The 21,619-nt window shown below is 29.3% G+C and overlaps 2 protein-coding genes across 3 annotated transcripts in view; one reads left to right on the forward strand and one right to left on the reverse strand.

Annotated features, from left to right (window-relative positions):
* Positions 1–15,175, forward strand: part of LOC129960063 (uncharacterized) — a 120,498-nt gene extending 105,323 nt beyond the window's left edge. Inside the window, exons 3-5 of the mRNA XM_056073121.1 lie at positions 913–1,121; positions 4,465–4,730; positions 12,158–15,175. Coding sequence (XP_055929096.1) covers positions 913–1,121; positions 4,465–4,730; positions 12,158–12,308 — 626 coding nt within the window. The 3' untranslated portion in view covers positions 12,309–15,175. The remainder of the gene's footprint in view (positions 1–912; positions 1,122–4,464; positions 4,731–12,157) is intronic.
* Positions 15,176–18,426: 3,251 nt separating this feature from the next.
* The window catches only part of LOC129960061 (TBC1 domain family member 5-like), a 44,274-nt gene continuing 41,081 nt past the window's right edge, over positions 18,427–21,619 (reverse strand). The window contains exon 18 of one of the 2 annotated variants that reach the window (XM_056073119.1): positions 18,427–19,399. In XM_056073119.1, the coding sequence (XP_055929094.1) occupies positions 19,043–19,399 (357 nt within the window). In that variant the 3' untranslated portion in view covers positions 18,427–19,042. The remainder of the gene's footprint in view (positions 19,400–21,619) is intronic. The other variant, XM_056073120.1, reaches the window with a different exon arrangement.

The raw sequence follows: 21,619 nt of genomic DNA on the forward strand, positions 1-21,619 counted from the left end.
TTAATTTAATGAAAATTATATGAACTAAAATATTTAAGAATGAATGAAAAGCATTTCATTTTTTCACTTTTTATGTAAATTTTTGGTGTTGATTTTATGCAATAGAACTTGACTCATTAGAACGCTTTTTCTTCAAATTCGTTGTAATTCGCATTTTTCTACTGATCCATTAAATATAATCTTAAAATATCGTATATATATTTGGAATTTAGTTAATCAAAAATAAAATTATAAAAAAAAATGAATTCTCCAACTTTTTTCATTATTCAAATAGGTCGTCTCTCAGTAACCATAAGTGAAATATTTTTCAAGGCCTTCACTTCATTTGAGGACTTAATTATACTGCAGAATTTGAATCAAACATATAAAAGCCAGTACAATTAAAGAAGCAATGAAAATTTTCTCGCTTTAAAAAGGCTTTATATACATTAGATATGAATTGTTGTGTTTATTTGAAAGTTTTACTGTACAATTTTTCTATTTAATGAGATTAAAACTGTTTTTATTAAAATTATTTACTTACCTATAGAATTCATTTTAAAACTTATCAAATTTTTTTATTATTATTACTTTATTAAAATTAACATTTATTTATGTATTTATCATGCTTTATTAACTAGAGGATAAATATTAAAATTAAATCCTTATTGCCATATTAATTTAAAAATCATTACTTTTTCTTGCTGTACTCTTTTCAGATACCCATTTTTTTAAAAATTCTGATTTCTGATTAAATCGAATTTTTATTGGGCTTCCATCCACTTCTATTTAGCTGTTTCATTAAATAAATAACTTTTTGACAAGAATTTTTCGTCATATATCGACCCTAAAGGAGTCATATTTGGAATAATGATAGAAAAACTGTACAAATAATTAATCTGCATCTTTTTTTTTTTTTTTTTTTTTTTAAAGCCTACACAGAAGAAATGCTCCGAGAGATGAATTCCATTCCAGAATTTCAACTGACTGAGATTCAACATGCTCTTCTGAAACAAAGGATGAAGTCTCTTTATGAGCATATTCGGCATCATCCGGCTTTACATCAAAGATATATGTGGGTTGGGAAAGGACGTCCGGATATAGACCCTGATATCAACACTTCTTCACAACCGATGAGACAAGTGAGTCAAATTCGTTTATATACGAATTTTCCCGAAACTGAATAAATAAAACTGAATCTTAAAACTTAAATTAATTTCTTTATTTTGAAAATGCCCCAAAAATGAAACATTCTGGTTTACAATGTCAAGAATAAAGTTTCCATGTCTTAATTAACTTGTAATTTCAAAGAGAATAAAATTGATTTATTTCACCATTTGTAATCTTTATAATAGAAGTTATTGACATTCTTTAAAATACACCTGACATAATGACAGTAAACATTCCCAACTGAATATTTTGTACAATGCTCTTTACTTGCACGTATTAGAATAAAGTTAGGATGTTTGGATTTTTAGTTTACTTGCCGCCTTTGGCAACCAGTTAGTTTGCCGGAATCAATGATTGTTAAAAATTTCTATTCAATATTTTGTAACTTGGTCTTGATGGCTTCTTTAGCAAAATAATTTTAAACTTTAAATTTTTATAGACATATAGATCTTATTATTTGAGAAGCCTTACACAGTTCTGTTCAGTGTGCTATGCATTTTCGTAATTTTCTTCCCATATCTTTATACATCCAGTTATATAACTGGAAAGTATACCAATGTTTAAAAATGGACACAATTAAAAAAAAATGTCGCAATTGCTTGATTTTGAAGTTAAGCCTTTATTGTAAGTACAATACAATTTCAAAACTTTTATTAAAATAATGTCTTATGCTGAAATCTATTCAACATGGATGAATACGCCTAATCTTCATACACTGATCATCGGCAATGAAAGAAATAGAAGATGAAATATTAGTAGCAACAACGGAAATGATTTGAATTTCACTTGAACAATGATATATATTGTTGTAAAATTCGCTTAAAATATTTTTAAAAATTAATTAAACATTTAAAAAATTATACGGCAAAAAATTTGTATCATTAAAAGAATGGTTGTTCTAATTTTAAAATAAAGTAAAAATAATTTTTGTACTGTAATATTTTTTAAAAGTTTCGGTGAATAAAAAGGAATAACTTCGCTTAATTTTTAGTTAATTAAATTTTCAAAAATATCCCTGAAATGCGCATTCCTATCCTCTAAGGTAGATATGAGCCAAAGTTGGTATCTCTAGATCAAACGGCTTGGCCTGTAGACCCCCCATATACACATACATTCGTCTTTATTATTGGTAGAGATTTAGATTAAGTTATAAACATAAATGAAGTTAATACAGTTTTCATTTTCTCTTTATTATCAATATAATTTATGTTGATAGAAGGAACAAGAAAGAAAATAACTGTCTTCACGTAAATTACCGTTTTGATATTTGAGAACAAAAATTGGTAAATGTTGTAGGTGTCAAAAGCAATAATATTAGAAAATCACAAAACACTTATTGATCAGCCCGTATTTACGTTACACTAATAATCTCTTTTCACACTCATTTTACAGTAATATCAAGAATTTTTTACGCTTATCACATTATAAAACGTGCATTTTAGATTTAATGTGAAAAATAGCTGCTTGAATATTTTTCACTCTTACATTATTTATTGCTTATTCTCTCATTTTAGTAAAGCCTCAACATCTATTTGATATTTCTCATCAATAATTTCGACTTTGATTTGTCATTATATTCGTAGATTTCGTTCTCCTTCATTTCTTCCTTTAGTTTATTACAGTTTGATTTCTTTGATCTTATTTACAGCAGAAAAAACCTCTACCTCCTCTGACTGAATTTCCTTTCTTTCTTTCCCTCTTTATTCTATAAAGCTATGAATTACTTTTAATCATCGTTTAAATCCAATGCTCGTGACTAATTCATAATTACTTTTAGACGAAACGAGTTGCTATTTATATGTAACGCTTTAGCAGATTGCCTACAAAATTGCTGGAATGAATAGAGAAATAATTTCTAAGTTACCTGAAAAAAAAAGCGATGGGAAAAATTATTCTATAACTCGAAATTATCCAAATCTTATTATAAACCTGAATGAAAAGTTAGTATGCTTTTAAAAATTAACCTATTAAAAGACAAATTTAACTACATTCTGTGAAATTTAAGAATTATATGCTAAAGACATTTATATATTTCTATCCACATAATTCTACGCAATTAGCACATTAATCAAACGAGAAAATACCCAACAGAAAAAACAAATATCAGATTTACAAACACTACATTGACCGTAAATTGAATGTCTTATTTACTATAGTAATCGAAAGTGAAGGTTGGTCGAAAATTAAAGATTCAACGTCTCATTTTCATTTAAATCATTTTTATTCGTTAAAATATCTACTACGTATTCCTTTCTGGTATTTGCTTTATTTTTCAACACGGATGCAGCCATTTCCCAAGTATTTATTACATTCAAGTGCAATCTTGTATATCCCAGAATTACAGAATCTATACCACTTGTTGCTGAAATCACAGTTCAATTTTATTTCACAGAAAGCTGTCTTAAACATATCCGGTATTCTTTAATCCAATTTTCTCATTGATCTGCTTGAATTTCCTCTTAAATTGTATGAAAAAATTCATCATAAAAAGCACTGGCGATTTCTCGCCCCTGTATTCATCATGAATATAGATCCTAATCCTATCGGATGATCTTCAGAGAAGTTATGACATAATTTTATTACTTTGTGCTGATTCATAATATACCAATAAACAACAACTACTCCAAACCACAATAAACAACAACAACTTTTTAACAACTACTTTAATAATATTCCATGGGTTCTTTTTTTACGTTACATTAACAGAAAGTATTTCACATCAGATAGGATGCCCAGTCTGAGCAGCCGATTTAAACACGAACTAATACCAGAAAGATAGAACCAGATTTAATGTTTGACTGCCATAAGTTGGCGGCTGACTTCAGACAAATAAATACATTTGCTAATAATGGAGAAAGTATGAAACAGACAGCAACTCACGGAAAAATAAAAGACTTGTAATGAATACAACTGCGTGGTCTCTTCTTAATTTATCAAAACAGACTCGTTTCATATCTCATGATGCTTGCTTCTCAGTCGTCTTCTCTTGAAAACCAGGTATTAAATAGGGGAATGACAAAGAACAACGAAAAGGAAAGCAAACAAATCAAGGTCAAAGCCAGCATTGTCAACGACAGCAGCAAGACAATAAATTTCTGCCTATATATAATGTATCTTTACTTTCTGAACGATACTTCATAATCCATATTCAGAGTCAGTAAGAAGTGACTGACTTTCTAAAATGCATTTAAAGTGCTCCAGTAGCTTTTAAATTAATGAGATTATTAGAGATTCTTTAACGACGCAATAAAACGCACAAATTAGATAATGTTAACAGAATTCTTATGTAATTCCATGTAAAATCTTTTCTACCAGGGCCGTACCAGTTCTAAGCGGAAAAGATATCTGAGTGAGAATTCCTCAGACCAGAGTCACGAAGTGAAGTCGAACCCTCAAAAGAAAGCCCAGATGAGCTTTCCATCCCAAGAGATCTGCAAAACGGATCGTCAGTGGAAACAAATCAACAGTACCCACGACTTTTATGGCAATGAAGTCGAAGTGATTCAAGACAGTGTTCAACAGTATGTCTTCTCGTATAGCTGTGTCGCAGAAACTGGACCATGCATTGGAATATCCCCTTTGTAAGTACTCAGTTATGAGAATAAAAAGATTTAAAAGGCAATTAAACTGTTCTCGAATGTATTGATAGTCTTATATTTAAAATTTTATGGCGAAGGAAATCTTTCTGAAATTTCATATCTCATTTAAAATATTTTTTACAATAAAATAAATGTTCACATACTCCTGAGCATTGAATTTACACTTATACAATACCATGTATTTTTTTTTTATTCTTTTCTTTTCTATAAGGGTTGTAACAATTCTAAACGCAAAATACACCTAAATGGTAATTTCTCAGATGAAAGGCACAGAATGAAATCGCGCCTCAGTACCCAGTAGCTAAATTTGAAGATAAAAATACTGTTTTTTGAGCAGGTGATTGTATTTTTTTAACAATGAGCCTTTCAAATCATGCATAATTTTTTTTATACTTTTAGAAATTAATTAATGAAAACTAAGTGATAGACAACTCTTCCAGGTAAATGTAGCTCATTAAAATATCTGGAACACACGATGTCTGAATCACACAAAAAAAATGTGAAAAAAATTAATTCATTCATTAGAATTACAACACAATTTTGAAATGACAACGAATTTTGTGAAAATCTGACAACTTAATCGGAAATAATTAAACAGTTATTAACCTCATTCAAAACACTGGCGGGGAAAAATGAAAGTAATAAACATAAAAAAGAACTTAATATTAAAGACTATGAATTTTATTATACGAATAGGGAGAATTTTTGAACATAAGTTCTGTTTGCGGAATGTAGAAATAATCTTCGAGAACGCATTTGACGGATTATGAGAAATGACTTGCGATTGAGAGAATAGAGCCGCTCAGATACTAGGACTATATAAACCTAAAAGTTGCCAAAAACATCTTATTAAGAATCTTCAAATGCTTTAAAAATACTAATGATCAATGTAGAAAATAGGTAAGATCGAATATGTGCCACTAACAATGCCGTCATTTAGTAACGATTACTAAATGAACTAGATAGCCCTGATTGTTAGGGAATTTGCTGCAGTATTCAAAACTTGATTATTCAGATATACCGTTAGTTACAAGCTGTATAGAATAGGGCTATTTGCAAGGGAAGCCATGATTTGCCATCCATCCTGCTACGAAATGCGCTCGTTAAAGTGATGCAGAGATAATCGTGTTAGGAGTACCATGGATAGGAACCGGAGTGGAGAGAATCCTTTTTGTTTAAAAAAATTATCATAATCTATACTCAAAAAACCAAACAAGACATGGATACAAAATTGGTGCTATCATGACAGGGGCAACTATCATTTTAACTGGCCTTTCTACGACTAGCATATTTTTATCTATTCAACTATGAATATTGAGATAAAAAGAGTACTTGGTCCTCGTACTAAGTATTTTTATGGTAAGTAACTGCTGCCTAAGAGACGATAATTCATGTCCTCATCACACTGTACTAGCGACCGATTCGAAGACGAAGAGACAATATTCATGATTATACACTTTATCAAACATTCTTTGGGAACTTCATGGTGCTATTTACAAAAAATACAATTCTTGCGGCAGACACTTCAGTATAATTTAATACATAGCATAACAAATAGCTGCAAAGCTTGAATTTTAGTCCCCGGTAATCTTGCATTTTATTAATTGCTTCCCATTTATCTCTGAAAAAATTGCTTAACATTATTTTCCCAGTCCTACCTTTCATAAAATTTCCTTTTTTTTTTTTTTCCCCTCCAAATTTATTTTTACAATTTAAAAAATTTGCTTCCTTTTAATTTTTAAGTACAAAATAATTCTAATTTTTTTTCAGGCAATGTACATTTCGAAAATGTAGGAATAAAATAAAGTTCTTGTGCAAGTTTCATGTTCATAGATTTTATTGTTGTTCCTTTAATTTTTCCTCCAGTGTATTTCAACTAACACTAAAGCAAGATGAGGTGAGAAATGAACTAATTTGCAATTTCGCTTTGAGGTCAATTATCTTCAAACTTTCCAGACAGTCAACAAAGTTATCAGAATCACAAAGAAACACTAAAAAATAATCTAATATCTATTATACGAGGGAAAAACAAAAAGTAAAGGGACTTTTACGATTTCTCTTTCCAGGGTTTGATAGCATTGCTAGTATTCTGCGCTGAATTAGTGCAGTCGGCAACACTTCTATGCAACGTATGACTCTTATTCCCGCGTTAGTCTTTGATGTGCAGCAGACCATTAAATATGGCAGCTCCATTGTCGATCTGAACCAAATAGGAGAGGAGGGCAGTGATTCGCTTTTTGTTTGCGGAACGCGTTAAATCCGAGGAAGTTATTCGTCAAATGTAAGCGCAATATGGTGACAGCTGTTTATCGCGAAGGAAACCATCTACAAATGAACAGGGAAGAACTTTATACGATGACGGTAGATCGGGCAGACTATCGGCGTCAAACACTAGGGACAATTTGAAAGTCGTTGAGGGTATGGTGATGGAAAACAGACAAAAGTCCAAACAGAAGATAATCCAAACGTCGAGGAAAACTGCAAAAAAGGTGCTCACATTCTGCTCAACGGACAGCCAAAACAATAAAGGAGTTGGGATTCGAAGTGCTGGAACACCCACCAGACCTGACTCCAAAAGGATTTTCTTATGTTTGGACCATTGAAGAAAGTGGTAAGGAGCAGAAGATTTGCAACTGATGAAGAAGTCATTGATGGGGTACAAAATTGGTTGCAGATACAACCAAAAAACCTTTTTCCGACGGAACCAAAAAAACTTCTGAAACGTTGAGAAAAGTGCATTAAAGTTCAGGGTGGTTATGTAGAAAAATAATGCATGCTTCAGTTTTCTATCATTAGAATAAATGTACCTTTTTTCAAATGTTCCTTTACTTTTTGACTCTCTTTCGTAAATATTGCACGAGAGCATTAAATATTTCATTATAAAATCTTAACTGCTCACACCTGTTGTATAATAAGACAGCATTAAGAAATATATCTAACTATAATAAGAAGCCAAAATATATCTATGTTGCTTTAGTCGCTAATAAATCTGTATTTAAACATTTAACATCTGTATATATACACCTGTATATATGTATCTGTAAATTTAAATATCAGAGAAAATGTATGATAGGGACAATTTTAATTTATTAAATTTACTACAATGGACGCCAGTGTTCTTTACTGGGAAACACGAAACCTAAATGGAGATAAAAATGAATCCATACGACATCAACTGCAATTTATTATTATTATTCTCTTAGAAAAATTTAGTTGAGTTGCTTTTCTAAACTTTTGGAACAAGCTATATATTGTAGTTAACAACAGAATGAAAAAAAATACATTTTTGAAAATATAGTTTTTCTGAATAATATATAATCCAAATACTTTGGTTTCCCCAAATATTTGGTAAGTCCAAGCCCCATTCATACATTTATTTATGGCATTTTAAAACATCTAGTGTGAAATTAAGTTATTTATAGTTATAACGATATAAAAATAACTATTAATCCATTAATATATCCAGTAATCTGTAGACACTTATTTGAATCAATACGACGACATCTTACCATAATAGAAAAAGTCATCTAATTAGATAGTAAGTAGAACAACAACACATTTAAGAGGCTAAAACTTGTACGGTTTTTTAATAATTTAATATTTTAGATGTTTCGATGTCAAATTTGCAGTATTTCTTTAACAATAAAAGCCAAATACATTGAGCATTTTTTTATTACTTGCTCTATTAGAAGAATAATTTTTCATCACTACTGTATCAAAGTATCGTATGTCATATTTGTTAAAATATTTTTTTGACCCAAAACAATTGCAGAGATTAACTACATCTGTTCTCAAATTGTTCTATGCGATATGTGATTGTTGTATGTGACCACAAAACGCCATATGTCGCTAGTGGTTCTAAATATCACATTGTAATTTCCTCAACATTTCCGTGTGAGGTTTTCGACACTGTGCACTTAAAATGAGAGCGTCGTTTAAAAATATCATTTAAAAAAATAGCTTTAATAAATAAATTACTCAAAAAGGCAATTCAAACCAGTATTGCGTATATATATATATTCTAAATTTAGTATTACTCGAATTTAGATTTAGAGATATCACTACATATATATATGCAATGATATCTCTAAATCAAAATTAAATCCTAATTAATTTCCTAATTTTTATCTTAATTTAACTCATATTAACTTAATTCTAAAATGTTCTCTTATTTCCTGATCCAATTCCGCCTCTTTTTATTTAATTAATGCGCCACGAGCTCTGTAAAAGTGCTTAAATCTGAACTTTCACACGCTCCGAGTGAAGGGATAAAAATCTGTTGATCTAAACCAATTCTTTATAAGATACCCTATTTGCCCCTATCCTAAATAGACAAGTGTAAAGAAATCCCTATCAGAATCTCACAGTATATAAACAACGAGGATAAATATTTCGCGTTTTATTCGCTGACTTCTGTTCTTGTATCGCTTGTGAATGGACGCCAATTCATCCTCTCTTCTTGTATATAAATTATGCCTCCCGGGATGAAAGCGAATTTTTAAAAATAAAATTCAAAGTCCTCTCTCGGCCACGACTCAGTTTCAAATATATATATATATATATATATATATATATATATATATATATATATATATATATATATATATATATATTCTGGGTTCATATCCCAGAGATCAATGTACTGAATTTTGGTACCACTGAAACACAATTATTTGCATAAAATCAGTAGACGTTAAGACGGTGAAAACTCGGGTAGTGCGATAATTAAATCAATGCATGCTGTCCTAGCTTTTGCATCAAATCATAGAGGAAACGTTTAATCTGTCATAGATTTAACAAATACTATTGCACAAAGCGAAATTTCAAGGTAATCCTCATGAATCCCATCGATCTGGAAAGTAAAATGCTGCCACTTGGCCACCCGAACCATGTCATTTTTCAATCCATTCGAGTCAATGGACACCCAGTAGTACCATTTATTTTGAATGGGCACATTTTATCAAGGGGGAGGGGATGTGGGAATAAACAAATTATATAGCGATCTTACTTTGAATAATTTTCTCTGCCTCGATAATTTTTTCTTTAAAACAATCTTGAAATGAGCATTAAATTTTTCATATAAAAATCCATGTTCCAGTAATAAAGCAAATTTTATTTTAAAAAATAGGTAAATCTAAATTTAAAAATTGAATAGGGGATAAAAAATATGTATACAGTAAAATGGTACAAGCAACAATATCGAAAAGTCAATAATTGATAATTAATATTGAAATAATTGCAACCTTGACATATTTTTTTTTTATCAATAGCGAATTTAATAATTCTATTGTTATTTTTTTTTAATCTGAGAAAAGAAGTAAATAGTCTAATGTGGTCCCCTCATTTCTTTTGAAAAAGTATCCGTGCATAAATAAACCAAGTTACATTTACTCAATGAAAATCATGTTTGAAAAATTTGCGCACTTCAGAATCGGTCTGACTTTAATTATTGACATAATTTGGTCGTATTATAGTCCTTAAAAAATATTTAAATGACAGACAAAAAAGTTGACAAAAGGAAGAAACAGATTTTAAATTTCAACTTAATTATTCCTCTTCTCCGCTAGATGTCACTAGGAGTAAAGGACAACATTCGACACCCGTTGGTTGATAATCGGCTGTGATTGAATCAAGCAAAAATTATCCAACCATATCACAACATAGAAATCTATGATTTTATTAATAAATTATCTGATTTATGAAATTAGTATAACCTCTGAAGCCGGTATTCTAAATGATGGAATTATATTTGAGCTTGCATTCTACTCCACAATTTTTCACAGATCATCATCAGGACATCTGAACATGGAGCAAGTTATTTAATATGCACTAGAAATATATACACTGGGAATCTTTATTTCAATTGGACTTGAACTTACTATTTTCCAATATCGAAATGAGGCACCACAGCCACCATTCCTCCATCGAAAAGAAAATAGTGTTGGCAAAGACATCTGTTTCGTGCTGCAGAATTACGGGTTCGTAACATGATTTCTCTGAAAATCCGCATAGTTAGATTCTAATGATAGATAATAAAAGGAGATCACTTTGATGGAAGTGTGTAAACATCTTTCTATCCCCCTTGCCATTCTTGAAGCATATTATTTATTAATTCATCCCCTCATTTTATCTGCACTCAAAAGTGACAAAAATTAATTTGTATATTGTCTCAATGGTATATTCTAAAACTGGTACCCAGAATTCCATATTCCATGCTACTGCTAGAGCAGTTCGAGAGAAAAATGTAAAATCATTCATTGTCTTCATTATCGGACAACAATTCATAACTATGAGATCTCTTGCCAACACAGAGGCATAAAGGGAAAAGGTGCTATATAAAATATATTTGTTGTCTCTCCCCTATATTCTGTATAAATACTTGGGAATAAAAATGTCAAATAATGATGATCGCAGCGCTTCACAATTCTAGCGTTTCCCTAGTCAAATAAAAATACCCTAAAATATTGTTACATCTTTACAATATTGTTACGAATTTCAAACGTTACTTCCCTGCACAGTAAGTCTCCTGGTAAGGAAGATAATTTTGCATTTATATTAATGGCTGCTGAATGGATGCCAGGTTAATTAATAAATAGCATTAGGGATCATTTGGTGACAAAATCGAAAGTTCCTGAAACTACTGGAATTTGGGCTATACATCGATTAGGAGAAAATATACAATAATCTTCAAAAATATTCGATGTCCTGCCACGGAAGCTGTAAAAAGAGGAGCACCCAGATGACAGTGACTGGGCGCTTTGTACTATTATGGTTGTTTATTACCTATTTTCTACTTGTGTGCTGCTGTTTACTGTAAATGTTGTTCTTCTATACGCTTAAGCTGTGTTTTTCTGCTGTGAATATGTGTAGAATAAAGCGTTATTATCCGTTAATGAGCCAGCTGGAATTTTCACCGTACACCCATCGAACGATTTTTGGGATTTTTCAGCAACAATATAGTAAGATATTCAAAGTATCGAACAGCATCGTGAAGATATTGTACAATGTCTTGCATTGTGTCATCAATACCTATCTTGCCTCTCATATGCCCCACTAGCCGACATATTTCTTAAAATTGGGCTATGAATATAGTAGATGATATCAAATATTTGAAGTATACACAAAAAAAACAATAAATTGTTGAGTTACATTGGATTAATGCAAATTCACCAACTAAAAGAATCTATCTGTCAATAGCAGAAATATAAGCAAATGACCTGATTAAACCCACAAAATTTCATCAAATAATTACAAAATGAATTCTGTTAACGTAGCTAGTGAGTGAAACAATAGTTTAAAATTTTATTCTCCAATCTCGGAGGAACTTGATTCAATAGTTACTTGCCATGAAAGTGTCATTTCATGAATATTTCATTTCACTTTATTTATTTATTTATTACTTATTAAAGGTACGAAAGCGAATGTACCGAAAGGTATGGATGGATGTATATGTACTACAAAAGAGTGGATGACCCATATCGAACTCCTCAATGGGGCTTTGTGGCTGCACCTCATCATTGTGCTTGCAAAATTACTCCGAAGTACATTCCAGACTCATGACTAAAATGCGGAAGTAAATGTCGTGAACTTCCATTGCCAAAATTGGTCGCCATTCCACCAACTGATTAGAGGACCATTGTAAAGGAAACGGCTGATATGAATGTAATTTTATTGTCATTTCCAATCGATACTATCAAAAAGTATGATCATTTCATTTTAGATGTATATTGTATTTTCATTTCAAACAGCACTTTTTATTTAAAATGGTTCCGTACTTAATATATATATTTATTATGTTCTTTTAAGTTAGGAAAATGTTATATTTGATCGTACCAAATACGATACTTAAAGAAAATGTCAAAACTGTGTGTGGCTTTCATATTTCATTAAAACAAAATATTAAAATTATGGGATTAATAAAACACTCCATTTTCCGTTGTGTAATTCTAATTAATAATGATCAGAAAAAATAACAAATATGTAGATAATTATAATCCAATTTTAATTACGCTTTAGCACATATAATAAAGGGCTCATAGGAATAATAAAGTTAGGAATGATTTTGAAAAAGATTTAATAATTCTGATACAACAAATAAAATTCATAAGTTTATTTATAAATTTTTTACTCCACAAATTTCTTGACAATAAAGAGATTGATAAATGCTAATTTTATTGATTTATTTATAATTCCTTCCGACATGAGCAAAAAAGAGCCCAAAAGAATATTGTCATGCACTTACAGTATTTATTTATAATAAATATTTATACGATTTCTCTGATAGAGATAACAATGATAAAGATTAATTCAATTTAATTTTTACGGTTCAAATTTTCAAATTGCATTAATAACAAAGAAATGAAAGGCACATTACATCAAAATTATTTAAAATAAATATAATTTGAATGAAAGTAAGAGAATTTGATACATTTTCTCAATCTTCAATATAAAATATAGAAGAAAAATCTTACAAAACTAATATTTCAAAATAAAAAACGCTACAATTATAAACCTAAAATTCATAAACAGAAATAATTGACAAAGTAAAAGCACGGTTTTGAACCATTATTTTCTTTTTCAGTACGTACACATGGAAAAGACCTACAAATGTTTTCTCTGATACATGGAATCTCAGTCAACAGAAGTAAAACTAACACACTGGAAACTAATACAAAATCGTGATTAATTCTCTAATATCAACAACAACAACAAAAAAAAAAAAAAAAAAAAAAAAACACTACTCATAACTACAAATTCAATTTAAAATAAACATGTACGCCGTACGGAAATGGCTGATACAAATGCAGTCACAGAATGGAAAATATTTTATTCACAAAAACTGAATATCACATTAGATTTACTATCGAATAAAGTTTAAGCATTTTCGCCATTTGGCTCGGAGTTTCCAAGTGCGTGTGCCAAACCATTCCACGAGTGTGCTGGTGCCCCCTCTACAGATAATATACTGCAATTCACCGTTACCTTTCGCTCTGCAGGTCATCAAGTATTATGCCCCTATTCAGTCCATATCAAAACAAAACGCCCAGCAATATAGTTACATCTTCAGGATATTGTTCGACTTTCAGAATATCGAACAATATCGTGGAGATATACAATATTTTGTGCTTATAGAGCTATAGTCACATAAAATACTTTATTCAGTAATACACTTTTATCAGTTGTCGTAAGTAAAGGATCGTTACGTGCTCATATCTTTGGTTGCAGTTTCCTGTTCACTGCTGCACTTAGCCAATCAATGGCACACAGTCTGTCTTGATGACACTTTTTCTCCTAGGTCGGTGTGCGGATAGTTCGTTTCCACACATCGATACCGTATGAAGACAGATACCACCTCTTAAAACCTTTTCTTTCCACAAAAATCATATTGTTTATCGCTGACAGGAATAAACATTTTCCATCGTTGCTGTTTATGAAAAGAATCACTCTCCTTAATCGTCAACTGGTAAAACTTCGTTGATATTCCGCGAAAGAATCACTCTCCTTAATCGTCAACTGGTAAAACTTCGTTGATATTCCGCGTAGACCATAACCCCTGGTGTCTATTTTTCGGTGTTTCGCTGTCGTATGAATTTTGTTTACGGCGCTAGGTGATTTGCGACACTCATTTCAGTACGGTTCCCAGTAAAAAATCCTGCTCAAAAATATATGCGTTTTTTTTTTTTTTTTAAATCTTATTGTAGATGAACTCACATTTCACAAAGGAAAGTTTATCTCCGTAAAATCTTTGTTTATCCAGCTTTATCAAATGAAATGGAGTGTTTTATAACCTGTGATAGCGATTCGAACAATGATGATTTTATTAAACGCATACATTTTTTAAGCCATTTGTAGCTGATCTTGGAAAAATTAAAAGTGCAAAACTTTTACTTCATTATTCAGTTATTTTAAAACTGCGCTTCTTCCTTTTCACGATTATTTATAATTCTGTTTCCTTATATTACAGACCTGCTTTTATCCCTCTCTTCCTAGGAAGTCATTATTAATATAAAGATTATATTATTATAACAATATTCACTTTTCTTTGTTACAAAAATGCTTCTAAAAACTGAACACATTGACTTGAACATGTGTAGTTACGTTTAAAATCTCACATATTTTTAATTAAGTTTTGACATACCATTTACACAGAAAATCTAGTCTTTAAAGAGTTCCAGAGTGTATTTACTGATTCTTAATTTTATACCTGTGATTTTACAATGTTTATTTGTCTAACAAAATGATATAAGGTGTCGTGAACTTCGTTCTTGTTCGTAATCAGACGAATCAAAGCATAATAGTGCTTTGCTAAAATGTGTGTCTCCACTGAGAGCTTGTCTCTTTAAGTTATTTAAACATTTGTGCTTTTATTTTAAAGAAGGTGGTAAGTGGTTGCATTTAAATAAAACATTTCATTTGTTACAAAAGTATTTTTAGTTTGTTTTATTTCTCTCAAATAAAATGTTGGAAAAACTTTTGTAATAATACATTATTATGACTAATAATACATTATTATGACTTCTTCAAACAAAAACATTACAATTATTATGCTTTACCAACTCCATTTGATAAAAGCAGCTTTATATACAATATTACAGGTACAATATTACTGTAACAAAATAGCTGAGAGAAAAATTTCAGGAACGAAAATTTCAAGAAATTTATGAGAAAACTTCAGTACACTGTTCCTGAAGAAATCTAAAATAAAGTGGTTAAACAATGTAGCAATAATTGATAAACTGAAGATAGTGTAATTGTTTAAATCCACATCGGAAATAAGCACTGGAGATCGCAACAACTTTAACATTCGCGCCGTATCAAAACTCACTTCAACCTCATTAGATAGCCAGCAAAATGTGAAACACAATCGACAATAAGTACAAAGAAATACCGATATATCATAGAGTGAAAAATTACCCCCCCCCAAAAAAAAGAAAATTTTTTACATTAAAAAGACAAGCAAGGTAAAAACTCCATTCGTTTTTTTTGCTTAAAATACTTAAGAATATACTCCTAAATATATAATAAACTTCTGATGAATTTCATATTTATAAAAATAAGCATTTCATCCTTAAATATATAATGTACAAATCTTTTCAAGAGTTAACATCAGATTAATATTTTTTTCAGACAATTCATATATAATGTTCCTATAGTGATATTTCGTTTCATAATATTAACCTTTAATTGCGACGCCCGAGCGTAGTTCGTGCATTGAATAACTAAATTTTTCAGCTAATTCAAAATTATGTAATTCATAGGCATTGTAATTAGATAAATAAATTACGAAGAATCCATAAATATACCAAGCGTTACCATGGACTTTTGATTGAATCAATATGACAAATCAATTTCCAAAACAGATGTCGTCGGATTAGATAGCAGAGAAAATTACAGCTCTAAGGTGTTAATGTTAAATTAAACTTCAATCATGGACTAAAGATGACTTTAAAGCTTTAATTTTAAACAAATGACAAGGTCTACATTTGAAACTTCATACTTCAATATCACATGCATATGAAGAAAACCATAATATATTTAGAAGTTCACATATATATAATGGTCTCACTAAATTAAACTGCTGAAGCTTTCAAGAAAAGTAAAGCAAATTTTCAAATAATTAGTGAAAATGGACGCCAGAATAATGTGATAGAAGACTTTGTCCAATATCATAGAGATTAACAGTTTACCTTCAATAAATACTGTACAAGTATTCACGATATTATTTATATAAAATTATTTTTAACGCAAAAAGTACTAAACTGATTAATATTCTACTCATTTCCCTTCCCTAATAACTGCCATCATATCTTAATTTTTTATGACAAAAATAATCCAGCCGTATATGAAGAAAACATGCAACTTATTATATTGCATTAAAAAAGTGAAAATATTGCATGACATAATTTTTTTTGTATGGAATTTAATTAGAAGGACTATAAAGATTTCTTCAGTAATTTATTTATCCTCATTACTAGTCTAATCAGAGTTACACTAATGCAAATGACTCGCCAAATAATGCAAAACCTAGTACTGCTTCTGTATTCCTACAGTCTGTGTATTTTCTATAGGCGGTTCAAGGTCACATTTTCTACCGCGTTACTGGTACCAGACAACCAATAACGAGATAGAAAATGTGACCTTGAACCGCCTATTGAAAATAGATAGACTAAAGTATTATTTTATTGTTCGATCGGAGTAATATGTCTAGACCAGCATCTTGGTTACTTTGTTATAGCTCTTTTTAAATAGGTTCTACTCTTGATAGTATTTAAATTGTTTTGGTATTTTTTCTACAGGTTTATATTACTATGGTCAACAGAATCAACCATAAAATTCATTCTTTGTTTTTCATGTCAAAAAATTACAAGAAGTATTTTATCAGTCTAGTCCTAGCAATTCTATTTACAATAGTTGGAGAGTCTAAAATTTTAATACATTAAAAACTAGCTCATTTTAGATCTTAAAATTATTAAAACTTTTTTAAGAACAATGTATATTATTTCTTCTCATAACTGCATTCTTAAATTAAAAGAATTATCTATCATTATTTTCTAGCTATAATCAAACAGATTCATAAAGTGCTTCTTTATCAGTATTCTATGCCTCATTTTCCCCTGCTGTAGCTTTAAAAAAATATTTTACCTGTTAGGGCCGTTCCAAAATTCGAATATTTTAAATCTTTAATTTCAAATGTAAGTATCAAAATCCATATTTCGTTGATTATAATTGTGAAGGCATCCATTAATATATTGGTTCGTGTGGGTACGACATTGCTTTCATTATATCAAACATCAATGCTAATTTGCAAGATGGCATGATTTCAAAAAATAAAATCTGCACGTTCATTAATTCGTTTATTAGATCTCAAAATGTTATGTGAAAAATAAATGTGAAAATATTATTTTAAATATTTACTATTAAGTAACGGAAACACACAAAATGATACAGCACATTCGTTTTAAAATAAAAATACACCAGAACATACAAAAAGCGAAATAAAAATACTTGGAATATAATAAATACTTTGGCAAATCACATCATCAAAAATGCATTTTCAATCAAGGTTATCAGAAAGACAAAAATCTACAACAAATTTCTCGTTCAGACAAAAAGTGCTCTTGCATCACTCATGTAAAATGGTGGGTTGCATATTTAACACAGAAAGGAAAAAAGAAGTATAATAAAATCTAATGATCTGCAATTTTTTTCTAAATAAAAACCAACTTTATATATAAATATTAAGTTATAAGAATCATTTCAAATGTTATAAAACGATAACATCGTTAGAAAAGTAAAGCAAGCATTTACTGTAAACTTTACAAAATATGATGTACTAATAATAAATGTAAATAGAAACATTCAAACCTTTTACGAAAATTTAGAGGTACATTTATATATCATTAAAACTAAAATTTAAAATAATAACCAATTATCTCTAATACTTTTCTCAATTTATAATATAAAACACCAAGCTTTCAATTACAAAATATGTTCCAAAACATTTCAATGCTCAAATATATTAGAAACTTTTATCTAAGCATTTTATTTAAATAAAACTATGAATTATCCCAAATGCTATATTTTTTAAATTTCACTTACACATTTGAATATATAATATTCGTGTTACTAGAAAAAATTGATTCATTAATAAATTTTTTTTAAAGTTTTCTCTCTAAAAAATTTACAATTTAAAATCAAGTAAACATTTGGTTTTGACAGTAAAACTTTCAACAAAAAACTATTTCTAAGTCTACAAATTGAAAAACAAGGATTTAAAATGTGAATTTTGCGAGCTATGGAAACCCTTTAAGTTTTTATAATGAATACTTACACATTCAAAATATAATGTTAGGAACTTTCAAAGACATGATAGTGAAGTGCCATGTTTGAGAATAGCCTGATAAATACAATTAAGCATTCCCTTTTTTCACTTAAATATATTTTCTAATGTAAATAAAAAATAATAAATATGGGAAAATCATTTTATAGGAAACATCTTTATAAATACAAGAAAATAAGCAACTTTTGGTTTTTAAAAAAAAATCCTGTCTAGTTAATTTTAGGACGTAACCATTCACACAAAAGAAAAGCAAGAAATCCCGTAAATTCTGAAAATACACTTTAATGTTAATTAACAGCAAATGTAGAGTAATATGAAAAGCATGTTACTAATTATTAGTGCCATATACGATACAAAGCTCAACAATAAATTAAAAAAATATTCTTTGAATAGTTTATCACAATTCCCTTATTAAAAATGATACATTAAGAAATTATAACATAATGATTCAAGACTAGCTTCGGGAATATGTTTCAAAGTTTAAACTTTCATTAAAGGAATCTAAAAAATTACTTTCTTGGGTTGAATGAGAAGAGAAAGCATCTATCACAGAAGTGGAGGCATAAGAATCAAATAGTTCAGTATTTACATCAATAATTTGAAATGATTCGTCAGCTGAAACTTCATCGATTACATTATTAGCACTAATTTTAGAGCATGGGATATTAGCATTTTTAATCTCAGTTTTTTCCACCACAGAAATATCCTTATATAGTTTGGAGGAACCAGGAGAAGAAACACAATATGGAATCAGATTATCACCAAGGACTTCTTCAGTAAAGCTAACAGTTCCCTTTAATATATCTCGGACCTAATTTTAAAAAAACACAACTTTACACTTAAAAGAAAATATAAAACATAATTTTCAAATATGCAATACTCGAAAAAAAAAGCATTATTTATTATTACTGTTGTCTTAAAGATAAATTTCAAAGACGAAACAGTATTATCTTCAAGAGAACACGAATCATGTAAAATAAATACGCAAGCTGTTAGTAATTACTAGGAATTTATATTAAAAAAATATTGTTATAGATCTTTCCTGAACTCATTAAATTTGCAACACAATTCTAAAAGTGCATTAACTTCACTAAATTTTGCCAATTAGCGCTCGCAGTTATGCGGACAAAGTAAAATATTAATCTTATGAAACAAAAAAATCAATACCTATTATAAGACTACTCTGATCTATAACAGAAAAATTAGCAAATCCTGATATATTGATATTTATGCAAAAATAAATTACTCTGAGGAAATTCAATTTTTTCATATATTATTTACTTAATATTGAAAAAAAATTGAAGATTCGCTTTTCTTTCCTTTATTTACTAACAATGATATTTTTGGATATTTATTATCAATATTATATTAGTTTTTGATTTATTAAAAATAATGTATTGAAACAATTAGCATGATTCTGATAATAAAACATTATAAAAGTATCACTTAAATTTTACTCTTATGCTAAAACTACGACAACAAGGAAAAAGATAGTTAAATTAGTTAGAATTTTAAGCAATATTACTATTGTCCACACTAGAGTGAAAAAAGAACAAATAATTTCATGTCAGTGTTACTTTCTAACTCACTACACCATTTCGCTGAATTTACAATATGCAGATAATTCAGAAATTAATGTACAATAATGATATTCAATCAATTGCTTGAAGATTAATGCCATTAATGATAATTTTCGAATCGAAATCTTATACCTAACATACCTTTTTTTTCCAATTTACTTTTTTGTAAAGCAATTACAATAAAATTTCTTGTTATCTTTCAAAAGAAAACAATGATATTTATAATGATGCAATTTACTTCAAACCTTTTACTTTCTCTCAAATTTTCAATCACTTTAAATAGATTTCAAATGCGAAGGTGCAAACAGCAGCATTATAAACTTTATGAATTGTTTCATGATGTAAATATCTTTCTAGAACCAATAACTCTTTTTCACAGTCTATGTTTCAGAGAGATAAAAAGTCCTATTATTTGATAGACATTATACATGCAGCATTCACTTTCATTTCTTTCTTTCTTTCTTTTCTGAAATACATGAAATAAATTCAATTCATTCGCATTCTTAAAATTAATTATTTTCCAACCACTTGAATTCAAACTTCACTTCTGAATTGTGTGAGGTTCTGTCTTTCCCAAGCCTTTCTGTAACTTTAATTGTTCAACGTTAAACAATAGTATCACATGAAATGCTTATTCAAATCAAAATACTTGCAAAACAAGACTTCGGTAAAAGATTTCGATGCTTTCTCATGATCCCTTCTCAAATGTATGCATGCTTTCTCACGATCTCCTTTTCCTTATTCTGTGTTGCTCTGATGAGTCTATTGCTCCAATACTGACCACGATTTTATAAAAAGATAAACTTTAATAACATTTAAAAGAAAATCAGCATTCTGTTTAAACAAGAAGAAACATAAATCTATAATTTAAAGGTAATCCCTCTCTTGCTTCTTTGCCTGAAATAAACATACATACATAGAAATAGATGTATTAAATCACTTCAAACTCTTGATTTGAAAAGCAAAGAATGGTTTTTAAAATTGACTTATTCTGCTATTTTTATAAAGACTACATTCACAGAAACATTTAACCGTTCCTCGTTTCTTAAGAATATTTAAAATCATTTTTTTCTATTTTATTAAATGGATTTAAACTATTGCAAGCAACAAAATTTATGGTGATCTACCTTAAAGCGATATGAAATGTACAGGATGTTCATAAATGAATATCCCAACTTTACAAAATTATGAAAAGAAAATAACGCACAACCTTGTAGTTCATCGGAAATTAAAAATAACAATTGAAAGTTTAAATTAAAAACAGTGACAATATACGTATATCAACACTCTTTCGAAGCACCACATTAGGAATGCAGAAAAAAATACGAAATAAATTAACATACCACTTGATACTGTTTGCATTTCTGGAGAGGTTCACATTGAACACTTATAAGAGTACTGAATTCAAAATACAACCTGCATTTTATTTACAATAATCTTTTCAATCATAA

Source organism: Argiope bruennichi, chromosome X2 (assembly GCF_947563725.1).
Source record: "Argiope bruennichi chromosome X2, qqArgBrue1.1, whole genome shotgun sequence".
NCBI lineage: Eukaryota > Metazoa > Arthropoda > Arachnida > Araneae > Araneidae > Argiope > Argiope bruennichi.